Source organism: Strongylocentrotus purpuratus, unplaced genomic scaffold (genome assembly GCF_000002235.5).
Source record: "Strongylocentrotus purpuratus isolate Spur 01 unplaced genomic scaffold, Spur_5.0 spur5_scaffold_16, whole genome shotgun sequence".
Taxonomy (NCBI): domain Eukaryota; kingdom Metazoa; phylum Echinodermata; class Echinoidea; order Camarodonta; family Strongylocentrotidae; genus Strongylocentrotus; species Strongylocentrotus purpuratus.
In genome coordinates, this window is record NW_022145601.1 from 32,403,039 (window position 1) to 32,422,693 (window position 19,655).

At 36.9% G+C, this 19,655-nt stretch overlaps 1 protein-coding gene across 2 annotated transcripts in view; it reads left to right on the forward strand.

The window, feature by feature from the left end:
• Positions 1 to 19,655, forward strand: part of LOC100889245 (rap1 GTPase-activating protein 1) — a 56,263-nt gene that overhangs the window by 6,938 nt on the left and 29,670 nt on the right. Inside the window, exons 1-3 of one of the 2 annotated variants that reach the window (XM_030987290.1) lie at positions 3,514 to 5,817; positions 6,651 to 6,735; positions 15,914 to 15,961. In XM_030987290.1, the coding sequence (XP_030843150.1) occupies positions 5,765 to 5,817; positions 6,651 to 6,735; positions 15,914 to 15,961 (186 nt within the window). In that variant the 5' untranslated portion in view covers positions 3,514 to 5,764. Of the gene's footprint in view, positions 1 to 3,513; positions 5,818 to 6,650; positions 6,736 to 15,913; positions 15,962 to 19,655 lie in introns of those variants that run through there. The other variant, XM_030987289.1, reaches the window with a different exon arrangement.

The following is a 19,655-nucleotide window of genomic DNA, read 5'->3' on the forward strand; positions in this document are numbered from 1 at the left end:
AAACATCATTATAGCTGTTACTGGGTAGCTTGTTCTTGATATGTTTCCTTGTAACATGGATATAGTTTTGTGGCCAATTATGTGCTCTAATTACAACACTCATCCATATTACAGGGCTTTGCATTTTTTGAAATATGATCTGGTTTGCTTCGAAAAAACTCGGTGGAGCTGCACAGACTAAGGTAATATACAAGAAGCTTCAAAATTAAATCAAGTAAAGTCTAGGCTTGAAACTAAAGCCTCCTCCTGGCCAATTAAAGGCGGCTTGACCAATTGCTTTTGTTTCTTGGACTCTACGGAGTTATCTTTCAACGAAACCTGGAGATGTCCTGCTAGAGATAATGAGCTAATTATAGGACGGTAGAGCTTGGCGCAACGCAATTCATTAAAAACCAGTGTATCTATCCTTTCCACCTCACAGGCAAGTATTGTCCTCTGGGACTACTGGGGAGGGAGAGAGAGAGAGAGAGGGAGAGAGGGAGAGAGGAGTGGACAGAGAGAGAGAGAGAGAGTGAGAGAGGATTGGACAGGGAGAGGAGGGGGCAGACAGATACAGAGTGAAGAAGAGAAAGAGAGAGAGAGAGAGAAAAAAAAATATATTATTTACGAGGAAGGTAATAGATTGATGGTATTAGATATGAGATAAGAGTGAAGATGAATTAGAGATGTCATCGTAACTTTCATAATACAAAATGGATGATGAATGGATGTTATCTGATAGTACATACAGATGATTAAAGCAGGAACAAGGTTATCATTAATTAAACAATCCACCCTCCATAATTCTTCTAGCTGTGGAATATATTTTCTCCGTTTTCTATTCCTGTTAAAGGTAAAGACCAGTTTTGGAAACGCCCCCCTCTCAAAAAATGAAATGGAAGCTTTTATTACCAATCATGTGAAAGAATATGTTTTGACTAATACGTAATGATACAAATTTTGCTGAGAAACCGCCTACTAATTGATACATTTGGTAAAATATTATATGTATTTGGACCTGATAGATATAACGCATGTGTCGCGCACGTATCGCATAGTCCCATATACATCTTTCTGTGTACAACTTTACCAAGACTGGGCCAAATTTCTTATCATTTTGATGATTCCAGAACCTTGCAGTATATGCTAGATGATCAACAATTTCTGATCGATTCCACAACGTTTCTTTCACAATGCAATTGCATGACCTTAACTGGTCTTTATCTTTAAAGCTTTTCCATTTTTTTTTTTTTTTTGGGGGGGGGGGGGGGGCTGGATCCCCTTCCTTTCCAGTCTCTATGTTATATTCTTAATTTCTTATATTCATTTATGCCCTGTTTTATCTATCCCAAATGCCTTTCGTAAGTAGAAAATTATAATTCATGCCTCCAACAATTCACACATCTAATAACGGTTATTTTAGAGGATGTAATTTAGGGATTTAAACTGAACTAGGAGGGGTAACAAACCACCACCACTGGGCAATTAGCAAGGGGGCAGGAAGAGGGTCATTGTATAAGGAGGGGGGACTCATTGTGAAAGGGAAGTCCCCACCCTGTTCGTTTGAATGAATGGGAGTCCAGGCGTACCCCTCTAAATGGGCGTAGGAAAGTTGTTTGTCCTCTCGTCATTGTATTGTGCTGGGCTTGTGAAGACAGATCTAATGATGAAGTCATTTATTCAATGGGTGTTATTATTATGAAGCAATTAGTGGTTGAAATGCATCCTGGTCTTTATCAAGTTACAGTTAACTCTCCTCTTTCAATCCTTAATTTTGGTATAATTTTTGTAACTACTCAAAGGTTACTTGCAATATAATACCATTATCATGCATGCATGTTTCTGTGAAAGTTTTGGATTCTGTAAATGATCTTTGTTAAATACAAAGATAATTCATCACAATCGAATATTATATCTTGTTTGCATTGCTTGACTAGCACCTTTAAGTTCCCATTTTGATTCCCATATCGAGTTCACTTAATTTTGACAGAGCAACAATCACATTATTTTCACATATAACCAGTGCGATGGAAAAAGGGGTAGGCTTATTAATCAATCAATTTGGCTTTCTTTGAGAGAAATGATGCCTAAAGGGGGTAAACATTCCATGATAACAAATTTATCAGAAATAGAATATCTTAGTTGATGACTAATGAGGCACACAATGGAGATTTAATGTAGCATAAGTAGAAAGTGTCTGAGCTTTATTGCGAGGGTTCCGAACTCTGAAATGATGAAAAGTGTGAAATTTGATTAATATGCAGTCGCGTGGTTTGATTGTACTTCTTCAAAAGGAGAATTTTCCTGTCTAGCGGTCAAATTCAGTTGAAATTAGGTGAGGTGTGTGTAAATATTTGCATGAATTAAAAGGGTTTAATGTGTCTAGCCATCTAATCATTGGGTAACAATGGAGCGGTGATTTAAATAGGGAAGCTATGACTAATGTGAAATACCCCCTCGATCATCAGTCTACAGCTACAGACTCTATTATTCCTTTTTTTGACCTATTGTGAGCTGCTTCCTGTTTTATCTCATTCTTGTGATAGAAGTGGCATCTTCAGAAATAAATGCCAAAAGCTGCCGTTGGATTTGTTCAATTGGTCATGAAACCGTTTCAGATTTCTTTTATTACTTTCTTCATTTGACACATAAGAATGAGAGATGCAGAGAGAGAGAGAGAGAAAAAAGAAGGAAAGTGATATTAGAATCAGAAATAGATTTATTTAAATTTTCTATCAGTCTTTATCAGTTCCTTCCAGTTTTCTTGAAATTACTTTGTTATCATACCTTTTCTCTGTCCAGTTTCTCTATATTTTCTTGCTTATTGACTTGATATCTATGTCTTGTTTTAGTTTCATTCAGTTGGGGTTGGTTGAACTACTGCAGTAATTTCATGAACAGACTGGGTCTGAAATCAAGACTATGTTCATGAAGTTACTTACCAGAGTTTATGACTGTTGTATTTGGAATGTTGGGAGAAAGTACAAACTATCTAATGAAATTACTTGAATAATAAATGGATTCTGGCACCACTTTGAGAAAATGTCATAAAATTGGATTCAAGTATAACATTGGGCACCCTCGTCTATAATAGGTCTTTGTGGGGGTGATTGGATGAAGGCGGAACACTGAAACTTTGCTTTACAAAAGCTAATCCTTTGGCAAGAACTTTATCTTCAGATGGGTCCATTTATCTTCATCAGGTCCTATTATTAGATTGTGACCATGCAAGTGAGAAATAACATTTTTACAGAGAGGAATTGACTCTGGGAAGGATATGTGTGAGGGTCATGATTTTGGAGGCACCCTTTATGTCTCAATTAGAGTTGATCCTAGTAGATTGTGATAAATGGTGCAAGTGTAAAGGCCTCCCATACCAGTGTAATGCTGTAGCACACTCACCCTCTAATCTTGAAATTCCTAGATAAGAAATACCCCTTTCTTGCTTTCCTCTCTACTGTACTTCCTCTTTATAGAATTTAATAATTCAAGTATGGCTTGACTTTAAATTATGTTGGTCTATGGCGTATAGGAAGGAGACAAGACTAGGCTTTGGGGAAGAATTAATCTTAGTAGATTGTGATGAATGGGTGGAGTGTGAAAGCTCTCTCAGTCCTGTGGCAGTGTCAGGTTTAGGGGAATGCTGTGAGGAGGAAGTAACTCCCAGATCCCTGTGATTGGTGGTAATAACACAGTCCTTCCTGTTAGCTGATTTACACCACGCCGTCCCTGCTCTGCTACTCCCCCCTCTCAGCTCAGTCGTTCTCAAGCTCTCAGGCTGGCTAGACTAAACTTGGCTAGACCTGCAAGCCAGTAAGAAAGTATCACTGGAGCTCTCTCTCTCTGAGCTCTGCCAGATAAGTTGCTGTAGTCACTATTTGGCATCTTTGAGGAGGAACATTTGCTCTCATTTCATCGCCTACACCAGCAAGAGCCAACATTGTGATTGATCAATGTTTTGTTATTGACTTCATTAGAGTTTGATGTCACTAGGCCCCATTGACTGATCGTGGATGTCATCCAAATTATTGTGATCGATTCAACGTGTCCGGGTACTATATCATTCCCACTCCCTGTCTCATATCAGTTAATTATTCAGAGGAAGTTTGTTCGAGTTCTTTCCTCAAAAGTCAAAGTATCTTTTCATCAGAACTCTTGCTTATTATGATGTCACTTTGTGAACGGATCTAGCCCTTTCTATCGGATCATATATACAGCGTGGTTGGTTTTTCCTTCCTGACTGGTAGATTTCCTGGAACGCTGGGACTCATACCACCACCTCCACTACATCGAGAACTAGTACCGGTATAACTTTCCCTTCTTGGACGATACACTTCCAGTTTGGAGTTCAAGAGCGTTTAGATCGCCCAGCTTTGCAAAGAGTGGAAATAAACAATCAGCGAACTGACAACTTCATTCTTGGTATTGCGATCATTCAGTTTAAGTTGGGTTTATTTTTTTGGACACTGGCTTTGATTGTCTGACCGTTTGATGCTAATGGTCAATCAGAGTTTGGATTCCTGCTGTCTTGGTGCTTCTAGCCCAGTTGAATAGAACAGCTTGGGGTGTTGGTCCTGCTGCGCTAGTTGATGGATGGAAAGTGGTGGACTAGCTCTCAAGCCATTTGGAGAAGCAATTACAACTTCTTGGTCAATTTTGGAATACAATTTGACCTTCTGTGGACTTTACTCAGCGAGACAGCGGGGCGAAGTGAAGGAATTTGTTTACTCCTAGGGTGATAGTTTTGATGAATATCATTCCTGGACGAAAATTTGGTGTTGAGTTGGAGAATAACGAATGCTTTGTTTCCTAATCTCATCTGGATTGTGCATTGCATTGTGCAATTGATGAAGGCAATCATCGCTTGGTAATTGTTTTGAAAACTTGTGCTCATAATTTATTGATGATTGTCACTGGGGTCGTGAGTAAGCGTGTATTGATCTATTCAGCAGTCAGTTTTCCGCTCTGCAGTTATCATCACCTTATTGTTTAAACGGATGCAGAGATTCATCGGTATGACTATCAGGTCCCCAAAGCTAACCTCGTCATTCATCTCTGCATAACTTCAATGCATCTTGGTATGACAGCTTGTCCCGTCATCTTTTCCTAAGCTTGACCCCACTTTCTCTTTGATGTCCAGCAAAGCATCTTAATCACTGTCTGCGATCATTCCGAACGATAAACTAAGACTCATTGTCAGCAAACCCCAGTGGCTTAATCCATGCACCAACACAAGTCTCGGCTCCATAATATCCATAAATATTTGATCTGAAGATCATCCCGGGAAGGTTCCGGGGGCCTCCGGTGAGGAATAAGGAAAACATTTTCCCAACACATCTGTGTTTGCCATCCAATCTTGACTGACTCAGTCCCATTACCGAACCTCATTTACTTGCCGTGATTGCGACGTCCCAACCCTCCTGAGCGATCCTTTTACCAGATACGTCCTAGTGGAGGGACTACTTCAATAAAGTAGCAAAACACTCTCTCTCTATCTCTTTTCCTCATTCCCTTATTTGGCTTGATGATCTAGCCCCCTCCCTTCGCTCCACCAATTTTGATATTATACCTCTACGCCTGCTGATCTTGACATGGATTATCGTAACGCTCTCTGATTTGGGGAGGAGGCTGTTGAGATTCAAACAAGACGCAAAGCAGGAGAAATTTTGTCTGGAGGAACTAAGCCGAGGATATTTTTAGCATTGGTCCTTGCCTTCTCGTGTCGAGAAACACATGCACCCATTTGGATTATTTCTGATCGGTTTGTGAGAATTATCTTGTCAAAATGCCGCCTGTAATCGCTGCTATTCCTGGACGTAGATTCTCCTTGCGTAGAAGGTAATATTGATATGGAGGAACAGCTGTTTACATTATTCCTCATGCAGACTTTATGTGTTATGAAATATTGAAATATATCTCAAGATTCAACAAACAAATATTTTAATACAGCTTCCTCTTTGTACAAGTTTGTTTTTAAAAATGCTGGTAGGCCTAATCCATTTGACCACTTCCCATGCAGACTTCATGTGTTTTGAAATATTGAAATTAGACTCAACCAACAAAGGTTTTAATAAATAAGCTTCCTGTTTGTACAAGTTTGTTTTTAAAAATGCTGGTAGGCTTAAACCATCTGATCACTTCTCATGTAGACTTCATGTGTTATGAAATATTGAAATTAGACTCAACCAACAAATGTTTTAATAAAAAAGCTTCCTGTTTGTACAGGTTTGTTTTTAAAAATGCTGGTAAACAATTTAACCATTGTATTTACTTGGTATATTTATATTATGATCGTATCAGTTCTGAATATATACTGTAAAGTGGTAAAAGAGTTCATTTCAATCAGAAAATTTGAAGTGTTTCAAATTTTCAATATCCATAATGATTCTGTTTTGAGAATGGTGTGATACAGGCTATGTGTGATGAATGATGTTTATGTTGTATGTATGTATGCTCCCCCTCCCCCTTCCAATGATACCAAGTTTAACCCATTATATATTAATTTCACAAAGATAACAAGATACAGGGAATACCTGAGTTTGCCTTATCCAGACTTGCCATTCGTAAAGTCACAAAAACTTTTTCAATTTTGTACTTTTTGGAGGAAATCAAATTTCATAAACTCAAAATGAAAATGAAATTTAATTATATGTATATATTTTTCTTTACAGGAGGAGAGAGATGGAGGGGCAGTTATACTGCGAGGAACACACACCAAAGGAAAAGCCTCCGGTGAATGGAGGCGTCGCTGTCAAGGTAAGAAATACAACTTTTTATTTGATATTTAAATGTAATAATGTTATGACATCAGAGATTATGGGTCATTTCAAAGTTAACCTCAGTTTACTTAAGTGATATTATGCGTAAAAAAAGTAGAAGTAACATATTTTTCCTTTGTAAATCAATTAAAACAATAGAAGTATAGACTTGGCCTCCTAAACTTGGCGTGGATACATTAAAACATCATGACGATATAGGCCTAGAAATAAACAAGAATGTATGCAAAGATATACAGTGTAAAGCACATCAAGTTTTGGCGCTCGTGTGTATTGTGTATGTTCTAATGATATGGAAGGAACAATTTTACTTATTTGGGGTTCTTGACTTGATTATCAGTCACCCAGTCTGTACTTTGGTGAAGCTTTCAGCACAGAAACGGTATTAGTGTGTCTCCTCCCCCTCCCCAGTCAGACCCAGCCCCAACTTCAGATACAGCTAGCCTTGAGTAGGGATACTTCAATCTGTGCATTGTCAGTATTTTATCGTTTCTCCAGCTTTCCAATCTGCCAAGCCATCATTTATGGAGTAATAAAGTAGCCATGAGAACAACAATGTTAGTGTTTCAGACTTGGCATGTTCAAAGACTTCCGCAATGACTCCTCAGGATTGCTATGACTTCTCAAGATCGGGAAGGGTTGTTCAATTCAGGAGGGAATGTTTTTAAGCCTGAGGGTTTGAAGCATCTGTTCCATCTTCATTTGTTTAAGGAGTTTGTTATTTTGTTGAGAGCCTGACTTCCTCTTACCAAGGTTTCCCACACCTGCCCACTTAAGTAGCCAGCAACTTACTGCAACTAGCCTTTTAATTATTTGGGGGAGGGGGCTTGGGGATTCCTAGGTATCCCCTGTTTTCATATTTTTAAAACTTTATTTCTGAGGCAATTTTACAATATGTGCGGCATATGTTTCACGGACACAACAAAAATGTAGAACAAGTTCCCATTCTCTTATATCCCTTATTTCTATTTCTTTATTTATATTTTTAAGGGAAAATTACATGTATATGTGGCTTGTTTCGCTGTTCTGTGTACAGACTACAGAGCAATTTGAACTGAAGATGCGTTGCATCTCTAACAGCCTTTTCACACACAGCTAAAATTCATCGTATCTAGAGATGATTAGAATCACTCAACAGTTTTAAACATGTTTATAGACAAAATTTCCCAGTGTGAACATCGTTTATACGATGTTGGGATAGATACGAAGTCGCGATCCATACGCCCCTAAAAGCAGGCTGCAGATACGAAGTTCGTATCTAGAGAGCTTGACATTTTGTGTGTGAAAGGAAATTCGTGTTTAATCGTGTTTAAACTGGATGGAGCGTGCGCTTTGATTGACATGACATGACCTTCAATGCGCAATGGCACTACTGCGCATTTTACGAGCAGTAGTTAATCACGAAACGATTAACGATCGCACCGAAATTTCTGTGTGTGTAAGGCTCGTGATTAGTTTAAACACGTTCGAAACACGTTTATACTAGTCATGTTTATAGAATTTTAGCTGTGTGTGAAAAGGCTGTATAATGTATCTTACTGACTGATAATGGTGAAAATGGGGGAATGAAAATGTAGTTTCTAAATTCTACCGTGTTCTTATTTCCTTCGATCAAAATTATGTTTTGCTGAACTCAGTGTGCTAGACTTGGTAGAAAAGTAAGAGCCCAAAGTAAGCTAGACCAGGCAGGGAGGTGGGAGGGAGGACACCTCCCTGGCTAGACTAACATGATACATCTGTGTGGGAACAGGTGAGGAAATTCAACATTTATATTGCCTGCGAGAGGAAGTAATAAAACATACATGGATTAGGATATGTCCTGTTGCTTTGGAAGGTCATTTGTTCAGGAGGGATTTAGGAATATCTTTGGATTATGTTTTGTGAGTGATTATGATTTGATTGGTTTGCAAAGGCAAACAGACGCAGCAAAAGAAATAAATCATCTACTGAGATCCACATGGATTTGAATGATTGGAAGATACTGCCCTTCTGAAGCTCAATAGACAAGCAGACTAAAATATAGTACAAAGTGTTGAAAAGAAAATGGGAGTTTTGTCACTGTTTGTAGGTTTGGAGAAGGCCGTGCATTCAAATTATGATAACTGCTATCCCCTAGATATTTTATTTTTTATTTTTATGAAACCAAAATTTACTAAATTCAAAAGTCATATCAAGTTAACTTATTTCTTCAAAGAATATTTTGTGGAACACAGTTGCCGTTACCAGTAGATATTTGCCAGCTTGATGGATTCATTGTTGTATTCTTCTGACAGTTGAAATTTGAATCAAATTGAGACAAGTTCATGGCATCTACCCGGGCAAGAAATTACAGTGAACTGAACTAGGGGCATTCACACTGCAGGCAAAAACCCTGTGTTTTTCTAACATTCCGGAGTTATGTCACAAGTTGCTAGACACTTCCCGTAAACATGATTAAATGAGTTTAAAAACCCCAAATAAAAAAAAAATCCTCTGGAGTATTCTTTTTTTCCAAACTCTGCTGTTTTCTTTTTTTGATCAATTTAAAAACCCTAACTGAAAACAACAGTGATTTCTTTTTTTTTTTGTGGGGGGGGGGGGGGGGGGAGGGGGGTCATTTTGTGATGTGATTCTTCACTTCTGCGCCATTGCATGCAGATCAGCAACAAGGTACTGAAGCCGCAACTCACAACATAATTTTGATTGTTTCAATGGCAAGCAAACACTGACAACTTAAAGGTAATACAAAGTTTTCGGAAAATTTGAAAATTGGGTGGATAGTGAATCTTTACAATTTTGATATATTTGGATGCCCCTGTGGATGTATTATAAGCACTAACAAAATTAACCCCTAAAACACTTCTGTTTTCGAGAAAAATTGAATATAAAAATTTACCGGTGCTCCCGGTAAATTTTGGTAAATTTCAAATAGCGCCTACGGCCGTACAATTGTAGCTGCGACCATGAAAATCTCAGAATATGTAGTTGTGATATATAATTTCCAAACGGGAATAGCTAATCGGTCGATTTTTGTCAAGAAACATTGTTTCATAGCTAAATTAATATATTGACCTTGAGAGGGAGCTATACAACATGAAGAGTTAATTATTTATAATTTCATACTTTAGACTCGATTTCAACCGGGACAACGATCAATGTATATTGTAGGAACGCATATGCTTCCAATATGTTAATTTGAATCAAATTCATGACCCCATACCAAAACTTTGTAATACCTTTAACACTAATTACAGGGTTTCTCGCAGTGTAATGGTAGTTTTTCCAACACAAAATTGTATGGTTTTTGACAGTGTAAATGCGCCTGTGTTATGACTTGAGGAATCAGGACTGATTTAAAGCAGGATGTGAAGAATTTACCAGACTCATCTATTCTGTTCAAACTGTTTGGATGAGATTCATTCTTGATCAGACTCCCATTATCTCCATTCCAAAAACCCAGACAAAATCAACTATTAAATCATGACTTAGTCACTTTATCACAGACAATCATATCATTGAGGCTTGGTTGGTGAGAAGCCTTGCGAGGGTTTAAAACTAAGCATGGTCTATTTAAAGTAAGAATGTCGTTATGGTTTCCTCAAAAGTCCCTCTCAAAGAAAAGGGGGAAATCTCCCCCGTCTTGACGCAGCAGTGATTGATGAGACCAAATGTGAACTTCCTGAAGTCCAACAAAGAAACTAATTAGCAAGAAACTGAGAATCTTTAAAATAAAGGCCTTCATTCTGAGTTCAATTCCAAAGGACCTCCCTTACGCTGTGGTGCATTTAGAATGTTTGTAGTGAATGGAAACTGGATGGAAAGTAAGAAAACATTGATCATAATTGTATTGTAAAGTCAGTGTTATTGATTCATCCAAGAATCTTTGATCCAAGATTTCTAATTTCTTCAAAGCTTGGAGACTTAATTCAATTTAAGAAATTGTAGATTGTAAATTTAAATTTGCATTCCATAATGTCATCAATATTATTACAAGTATTTACGTCATAGAGGTTCAGGCAAGAGAGGAAATGTTGAGGATATTTATTACTCTGGCCTTGCTTTTTCGACATTTTAGGAAAATTTTCAATTCCGGTCAAGGAAACTTGTGATTACAAGCTATGGTACAGATCTTGAAATGTCCAGATGTGTTTGGCATCGGAATATCTGGAGAAATAATCAGGATGTTTATAACTTTTAACTACGGGTCACTAGGCTGTCATGATTGACTTTTCCAAAATCATAAACAAATAATTTCTGTTATTTTAATTAATATTGATGTATAGTGATGTCAATCAAATAAGTATTGTACTTCAATCATTTTAGATATTTCACTTCTCTTTGGTGCTGTGCATTCATTATTCACAGTTTAATCTAGCAATATCACAATCGCATAGACAGAGCTGCCAACTAGTACGGATTTCCCGTAATTGGTACGGAAATTAACGACCATTACGGAATGTTGTCTCAAATTACGGATTTAAAAAAAAAAAAAAAAAAAAAGTTTTTTTTTTTTTTTTTTTTTTTTTTTTTTTTTTTTTTTTTAATGAATTAAATATGATTTATCGTAGCGAGTGCTGTGAATAGGAGCCATTTTTCATGATAAACTGTGTTGTGATGACCTGAAATTCAATACTTAACATCTTTGTGTGAGTAAAATCACCAAAAATTTCAGATAATCATGCGTCCGCGCAGTGTTGGCGTGCCGTTTTTTTAGATTCATAGCGCCGCATAAGAAATTACTGATTTATACCCCAAATTACTGATTTTGAGCCTTGTGATTACTGATTTTCTGTTCTGGAGGTTGGCAGCTCTGCATAGACTTTCAAGAATCAACTCGTGGACATTTTCAATATCCTATTGTATTGCCTAGTAGCCTAAGATAGAAATCTTGTTCAGATCACGTAACACATCATGGTAATGTTATGCATTTCAAAAGTTGGTAGACAAGGCCACCCAAATTGCCCTAAGTTAATATTTCAAAAGATTTTACAATCATGTTGGACTGTAATACTTGACACATTTTTGTAGATAACGCCTTTGGGGACCTGGCATTGGGGAATCCTAAAGCGAAAGAAACCAGACTCTTCTATTTTAGACCCAAACACTCACAGACCCTAACCAAATTTCATTGTGGTCGACATTTATTGGCATTCATTGGTTGAAACCATAAGTTATGGATATGTAAGTGTCGTGTCATAATGTCAGATATTATGCATTGGAACAACATGAGAATTTCTTTGGCTCGTTACATTATGAATAGTCTCTGTAATTCTACAAAGTGTTTGTTGTATGATGGGGAAACTATAGGATCTCCTCTTTGCATAAAAAGATAATTATTTTGGCAGGTAGATGTAAAAAAGTCTTTTCCTTTTTTACATCTCATTAGTGATACTGATTAGGGTTGTTTCATGTACAGCCAGGCAGAAGTGATCAAGTTGGGCAATTCCAAAGTATTTGGTCATTTGATGCCCAAAACATGTACTCTATCTTTTTGTTTATACTGTCTTTGTTTATATCAGTATCAGGGCCTTTAATTTAATGCAATAATCCTTGTGATCAGATACATGCTAAAGACTTGGACATGGTCGGTAACAAATTGGGCCAAATAACTTGGTAGTTGCATGCATGCCCTCAAATTTAGTCTGCACTCTTAGAAATATATGTGGTCAAAAAATGACCACATCATGGTCGTTTTTAACCACGTTTTGGTAGTCAACCATGCACCTTTAAATACGACCACAACGGGGTCTTTTTTTTAGACTAGAGCTAAGTTATCTTCATCAGATAGCAGTTGCTCTTCAGTATGGCGTCTGGATGGTGTGTGTTTAGTGTTCTTGGATTATGTAATGTCGTCACAGATGATGGAATGACTTATTTTATTTGGACATCTTCCATGCATATGTCTGGAGGCCCTCTACCTTCCCTCTGGAATCTGGCATCCCTTTCAAAAAGGCCTGTCTTCATCAGCTCGAGATTGCCAATTATCCTGTTATTTGAATTATCTTGATCGCAAATTATCCAGCTAATTTGCGTCTTCATCAGCCAAAAGTTGCAATTAGCGGGATATTTGGTTGGGATTGTCATCCAAAGATATCTTGGAATAGTTGAGTCTTGAGTTTGCAAGTTTGCATTTCCCAAATCAGAAATAGCGGGCTATTTGGCAATCTTGAGATGATGAAGACGCGCCTAAAGAACTTGAGCCATTTCCTATTAGACAACAGGTTCATTGATTAGTTACGTAACTTTCCAGTGGGGAGCATTTTCTGTCACCTCATAAGGCGCATTTATACTGTCAAATACCTCATTTTTAAGGTAATTTCCTTGGTAACATCACTGAAACATCGCGGTCTGGAGGCCCTCTACCTTCCCTCGGGCCTCTGGCATCCCATTCAAAGAACTTGAGCCATTTCCTATAAGACAGCAGGTTCATTGATTAATTATGTAACTTTCAAGTGAAGAGCATTTTCTGTTTCTTCAAATACAAGATTTTCTGTTCAACAGAGAATTTATGATAAAGCATTGAAATAAGAGTTAGCGAGGGATAATTTGTCTTTGATTTCATGAACTGACAAACATAGGCTTATATGAACTTAAGCATATGAGATAACTTGGTTTGTGAAATTATTAACGAATAATGATATGTTACATGTAATATGTATATCATGTTCAGATCTCAGAATTCTTTTAAAACAGTTTTCCTCTCTTTTTGTTTTGTTTTGAGAGAGAGAGAGAGAGAGAGAGGGGGAGAGGGGGGGGGGGGAGAGAAAAGGGTGTGGGGGGGGGGGGTGAGGGTCAATAGATGATGATGCAAAATATACTGGTTCTAATACCCAATCTGCATTTATAAATTGCAGTTATAATCATCAGCTATGCTACTCACTTTGCCAATAGTCCAAAATATTTGTTTTGAGTTTCATAACAAGACAACTGTCTGTTGAAAATTAGCATATTAAGTACCCCAGACCACAGAAGTACTTCCAGGGAGATACCATCCATACCAGCAGACTTTTTGGCTTTGAGAAGAGCCAAGACCAGACTCCAGCCAACATTCCTTTCTGATAACAGGAGGGCTGCTTGACCAGTGTCTCTGGCTTGACCACTCATTTGGCATGCCATGCTGTTCCATTCATACCTTTGTACATGTAAGCGTGACCTGTTTACACTACAGAAAATTAACACAAAATTTGTTTTTAAATTGTCATTTAGAGAATTGTATAGAAGAAAAAAATGAGTTGTACACATGTGAAAAAGTATCATCTAAAAATATGGTTTTAAAGAGGTCAGTATACATGGGTTGAGTGTCATATTAGATGAAAGCTTTCCCATTATCAGTGCATACAAATATTAAGCCAAATCAGTACAAAAACAGTTTTCATGCAGTATGGCATTCACACTAGAAGTGGACCACATTTATATCGCTGACTTTTAATTTGAAAAGATGCTCAAACCCTGGTACAATGTTTCATGATGTGTTTCATAAAATTGACGATCAGGTTAGATAAAAAAGTAATTATTCACTGTATATAGCATTACTGTTTCGGTATAAAGCTGTACAATATATTTTGTTAATTTGAATGAGGGTTATTCACTGCGTATAGCAGTATTGTTTTGGTAAACCTGTACAATGTATTTTGTTAGTCTAAATGGGGCTAGCAAGGGAGAGATTGACTACTCATTAAAAATGCATATTGTTTCATTCACTGGATGTTTGAGATTTCTGAGTTTTGCTCATGTGCAAGTAATCGCTCTGCCAAAATAAAGCAAGTAGAAGGTTTCTTTGTTTATACGTTGACTCTTGTTAGTCTAGACATGTAATTGTATACATGTTGTGTTTGTCAAGATTCATTAACATTGTAAACTTTGTAATTTAATTTAACTGCCCCCCCCCCCCTCTTCCACCAAAAAATAAATTGATGATGAAGCAGAAGAAGAAGCATACATGTACATTAATTTGCATTTTATTTGTCCCGATCAACCAAAGAAATGTTGATGCATTTGCTCTGTTGGCTCAAATGTAATATGTAGACTTTAAATGACTTATGACTTTCACAAATGTAGTACCGGTAATTATTTTCATTGAAATATAAACACTTTCTACAAATAATCAAGTTCTATTTTAATTTTTGATGCACTACAACTTTATTTATATTGACAATGAATCTTTTTGAATTATATCCTTATTGTAATTTTATCGATGATGATGAAATATATATTTCATCGATGATAATGAAATATATATTTCATAATGGGTGCATGTACATTTATGTATGAAATTGGGAGCAGTCTAATTGTGCATTTCTGGGATCTGACCAATTTGTAGGAAGAGAAATTGAGTCAAGGTTATCCCAGATATTTTTGGCCAGATATGTTTTTTATCTGCTACGAATGGGTTTAGCAAATCGGAAGTTATGTACATCCAGAGGTCTGTCTGGAGCTAAAAGGGCTTAACTTTGTATAAATGATATGAGTTAACGCCCCTCTGGCTCCAAGCGGACATATTATGCTGAAAGACTCTTTCATAATTACTTGATGCTGAGCCAGGTAAAGGAAACTGGGTCTGGACTCGGTTGGATTTGTGGTTATATTATCTTTTTTGTAGTGAAGTAGATCATGGACGGTTTGAGATTTAGAGTCAGATTATGATCAACTTTATTGCCTTGTTGAAAACATATTAATTGGCACCAATTGGCATGAAGATGATAAAATATGAATGTGATATAAATAGTGAAGTGTTGCAATCAAGATGGATAGCAAACATCCGTCAATATACAAAATGACAAAATTTGATTAAAAAGTAAAGACCATGAATCTTTATTTTACTTGTTCAAGAAATGAAATGCAAAGAGAAATATGTATCATCATACGCTACTGTAGTTCTAAATATTTATAGCTGATATTCATAGAATGGGTAATATATGATATATTGATGCATTTAGTCGATTGGTACAGGGAATAATTTTCCTGGTATCGCATCGCAATTTGCTATGCATTTTTGCATGACTGCTATACAAAATATCTTTTGTGTAGCAGTTTTCTTCCATAGAAATGTACAGAATTTCATTTGAAATATTTATCCATCGGCTGAAATTGCTAATCAAAAAATTTGAGGAAAATTATTCCTGTGGTATAAAATGCTAATAATGATTACCTACTTTTTTTTCCTTATTCTTTCTTTTCAGAAAAATGACGATGAATTAGACTTCTTTGCGTTCCTAGAAAAGATACAGGTAAGCATTGTTTGTTTGTTTGTTTGTTTATTTATTTTTTATTTACTGGTTTCTTTCTTGATGATCAAATATGAGCATTTGTATACAGGAGAAGCATATTTGTTCTGAAACCACAGAGTTGGCATAAGAAGAAAAAAATTAACAAAATATTGTGAGCATCATGATGTGCATTGAAACATGGCTCATCAATACCTTTTTTTCTTCAAATTTGTTTGTTATTTGAGGGGATCCAATGTAAATGAGGTACCGTAATGGTGTTTTATTATTTCAGTCAATTCTGATTATGACAAAATGACTCAAGAATTGTCAAATTGATCAGGCAAAACAAAGTGACAGAAAACGCTTGTTAGATTGGAGACTTGTTGTACATACACTACTTCTCAAAGATTTTTTTTATTAATGAATCCATCAGTGATCAAGGGGGATATTGCACACCAAGTTTCTCTGACCAAAATGATATAAGGATGAAAATGTCTCTGTCTTGAAAACTTGCACCCTATCCTAACTATCTCTCAAGACTTAACAATTAGCCTTCATGAATTCATCCCAGATAATTAGAAGATGACAAGATTACTGGGGGAAGCTGTTGAATCCTAGTACTCTCCTCTCTCTCTCTCTCTCTCTCTCTCTCTCTCTCCCATCTTCCTCGCTCAGAAACCCCCACTCTCTCTCAACAGTTGCGCTTCATAAATCCACCCATGTACAACATTGTTTCAATGCCTTAGCAGGTGCCATGCTGCTAACTTGTCAAAATAGCCTAAAAAAAGAAAATCATCGATGGGTTTTAGGGACAGACAAGCAAGCTGTCATCTTCCAGCTTCTATTTCACAGGATTAACATGTTTACAAATGCTTTCTTCTCCAGAAAAACAATCAGACAAAATATTGAAAAAACTTGAGCTGCAAGAAAACTGATGAGATAGCAAAAAAACGAAATTTCATATTGGTAAAAAAAAATGTCACATTTGTTAAAATGATAATCAAGAAGAAGGAAGGTAACATTTCACTTTTACGTTTACTGTGAGTGGTTTTTTTTTTCACCAGTAAATTAAAAGCGTTGGGATTTCGTTCCCCAAGTAGGATGCTAATGTAGTTTGATCTTGACAGGAAGAAAATGAATGTTTTCCAGATCATCTCTGCATATTTGTCACTAAGTGGTCATTTCTTGAGTAACTTGTTGATGAGCAGATTCAAAAATATTGATTAAAATTTGTTCATGCACCACAACACCTGATATCATTAAAGATGAAGTTGAGTTCTCGTCATCCGATTGCATTGTGAAATAAAAGGTGTGGAATCGCTCAGAAAAGGTTGATCATCGATCTAGCATATGTGTACTGCAAGGTTCTGGAATCATCAAAATGATAAGAAATTTGGCCCAGTCTTGGTAAAGTAACAAGCACTGTACACAGAAAGATGTATATGGGACTACACAAATGGTGTCAGGGCTACTAACCTTGATTTCCTAATCTTGCTATGCTCATTACTCAGCCAGTATACATTTTCTACCAAAATTGTTTGGCAAATGACATTTTTTTGTAATCTTGAACATTCAGTGTAAGTTTCACTTGATTCTGTGAGAATTCAACTCACCTTTATCATTAAGTTCTTAGTTAGATATTCCCACTTCTTAACATAACATCACCTCAAGAAATGAGAGACAATGATTGCAGGATGTAAAAGGCTTTTGTGATGTTCACAAATGAAATATGAGCGAGCAGGTTTAATTACTGTTACTATCACCGCTGGCAATTTTCAGGAAATGTTTTGATCGTATTTGCCATATAGATATTATTGATTCCTTGTATGCTCGCTTCCTTTGTGCCTAATTATGAGTCAATTTAATCATTCAAGTTCTCGAGCCAATTTATCAAATGGAGACCCAAGCATTCAACAGCTGACCATTACTCTGTAAAACCCTTTATCCTCTCTGTTACTCAACTCCCAACGAAAGATGGAATTATTTGAGCCTCGAGGAGATCGCAGCAAATTACACGGTAATGAATCTCAGCAGACCAGAACTAATTAATTAATTTGCCAAGTTGTCTTTCAGCGGAGGCGAAACAAATTTTCGCTGTGAATCACGCGGGACCCAACCCTTCAGGGGAACCAAAATCAAATTAAATCATCTAAATCAATTTTTGAGAAACTTAAGGATGTTTTGATCACCCTGGGCGTATTTGTCCGCTAGTTAGGTCAGTCTCGTAGTCAGCCCTTTGTCATTTCTCTTTTACTCCCTCGCTTTCTTCCTTTCTTTTGATTCAATTTGGTCTCTTATTGTCTCTCTCCTCTCTTTCTCCCACTCTTCCTTGTTCTCTCTATCTCTCTCTCCCTTTCTCTCCCTCTCTCTTTCTCTCTATCTCTGTCTTTCTCTCTCCTGCTTCATTTTTCTCTCTCCTGTTTCATCTTTCTCTCTCTTGCTTCATCTTTCCTTTGTCTTGTTTTGTATCTTTCTAGAAAAATAATCTTTTTTCATTTTCTTATCATTTTCCATATTCTAGTTTAAGTTTCATTTTCTTATTTTTGCATTTGTTCTTCTACCTCTCTTTCAATCTAATTATTTTCCTACTTTTCTCATTTAGTATCAAGTTTGCCTCACTTTCTGTACATCTTCTTGTCGCCATATTTATGCCTTCCTTTCTTTCTTTCTCCCTCCACCATGGAAGATCACCTTCTAGAAAGTAGGACCATGATTCCGGAATCTATTCCTGTCTTTCTCTTTTTCTCTATTATTTGTAGTCATTTTTGTCCCCGACATGTGTGCGTAGTCTATATGAATTCTCAGCTATTTTTAGAGAGTTCTTGTTCCCCCACACTTCTACTGATTGCATTTGAACTACAAATTTTCACAAAGTGAATTATTATGGAATGACCAACAAAAGAAAACTGATTTTTCTTGTTTGTTGCAAGGGTGCACTCGATGAACCGTTGCTATTAGCAACAGTTGTGCATTGCGCTTATTTTAGGTTGTGTTTATCGACCAAATTTTTGGCTAGAATCAGGTTTCTCAAACGTCTTTCAGGCAAATTTAGAAGGTGATAAACGCAAAGCCTTTTTTAAAGGGCTTTAGATATGGGCATATCTAAAGACGCAAAAAGGTGTGTTTTGAATGTGACATACAGCCAGAATCATGTTTCTGAGAGATGGATAAACGCAAAGCTGTTTTGAACCTCACATACAAATAGGAATTCCCAGGCTAGTTTCCGGTTCGGAGAAATAGCGCGCTGAGCAGCTGCGAAGAGACGAGGCCTTTATTTTTAATTGTGAAGAGACGATAAACGCGACATCCAGCAAATCACGATCGTATAGTGGGGTATGATAGTGGGGTACGATACGTACATATCTAGTGGCAAGCCCCGATAAACGCGCCCTTAGACCCATCATTAATTCGGAAGTGTTGATACTCTCTCTCACTCTTTCTCTCTCTCTCTCTCTCTCTCTCTCTCTCTCTCTCTCTTTCTCTCTCTTTCTCTCTCTTTCTCTCTCTTTCTCTCTCTCTCTCTCTCTCTCTCTCTCTCTCTTTCTCTTTCTCTCTCTCTCTCTCTCTCTCTCTCTTTCTCTCTATATGTTTATGCCCTCTATATAAAACCCTACATATAGGCCTTTCTCTTCTATACTCCTTCAAAAGATTATGCTGTAGCCCGTAGGTCCTACAGTATCTTACTTGGTCCATCCATCCATCCCTTTCATACTAG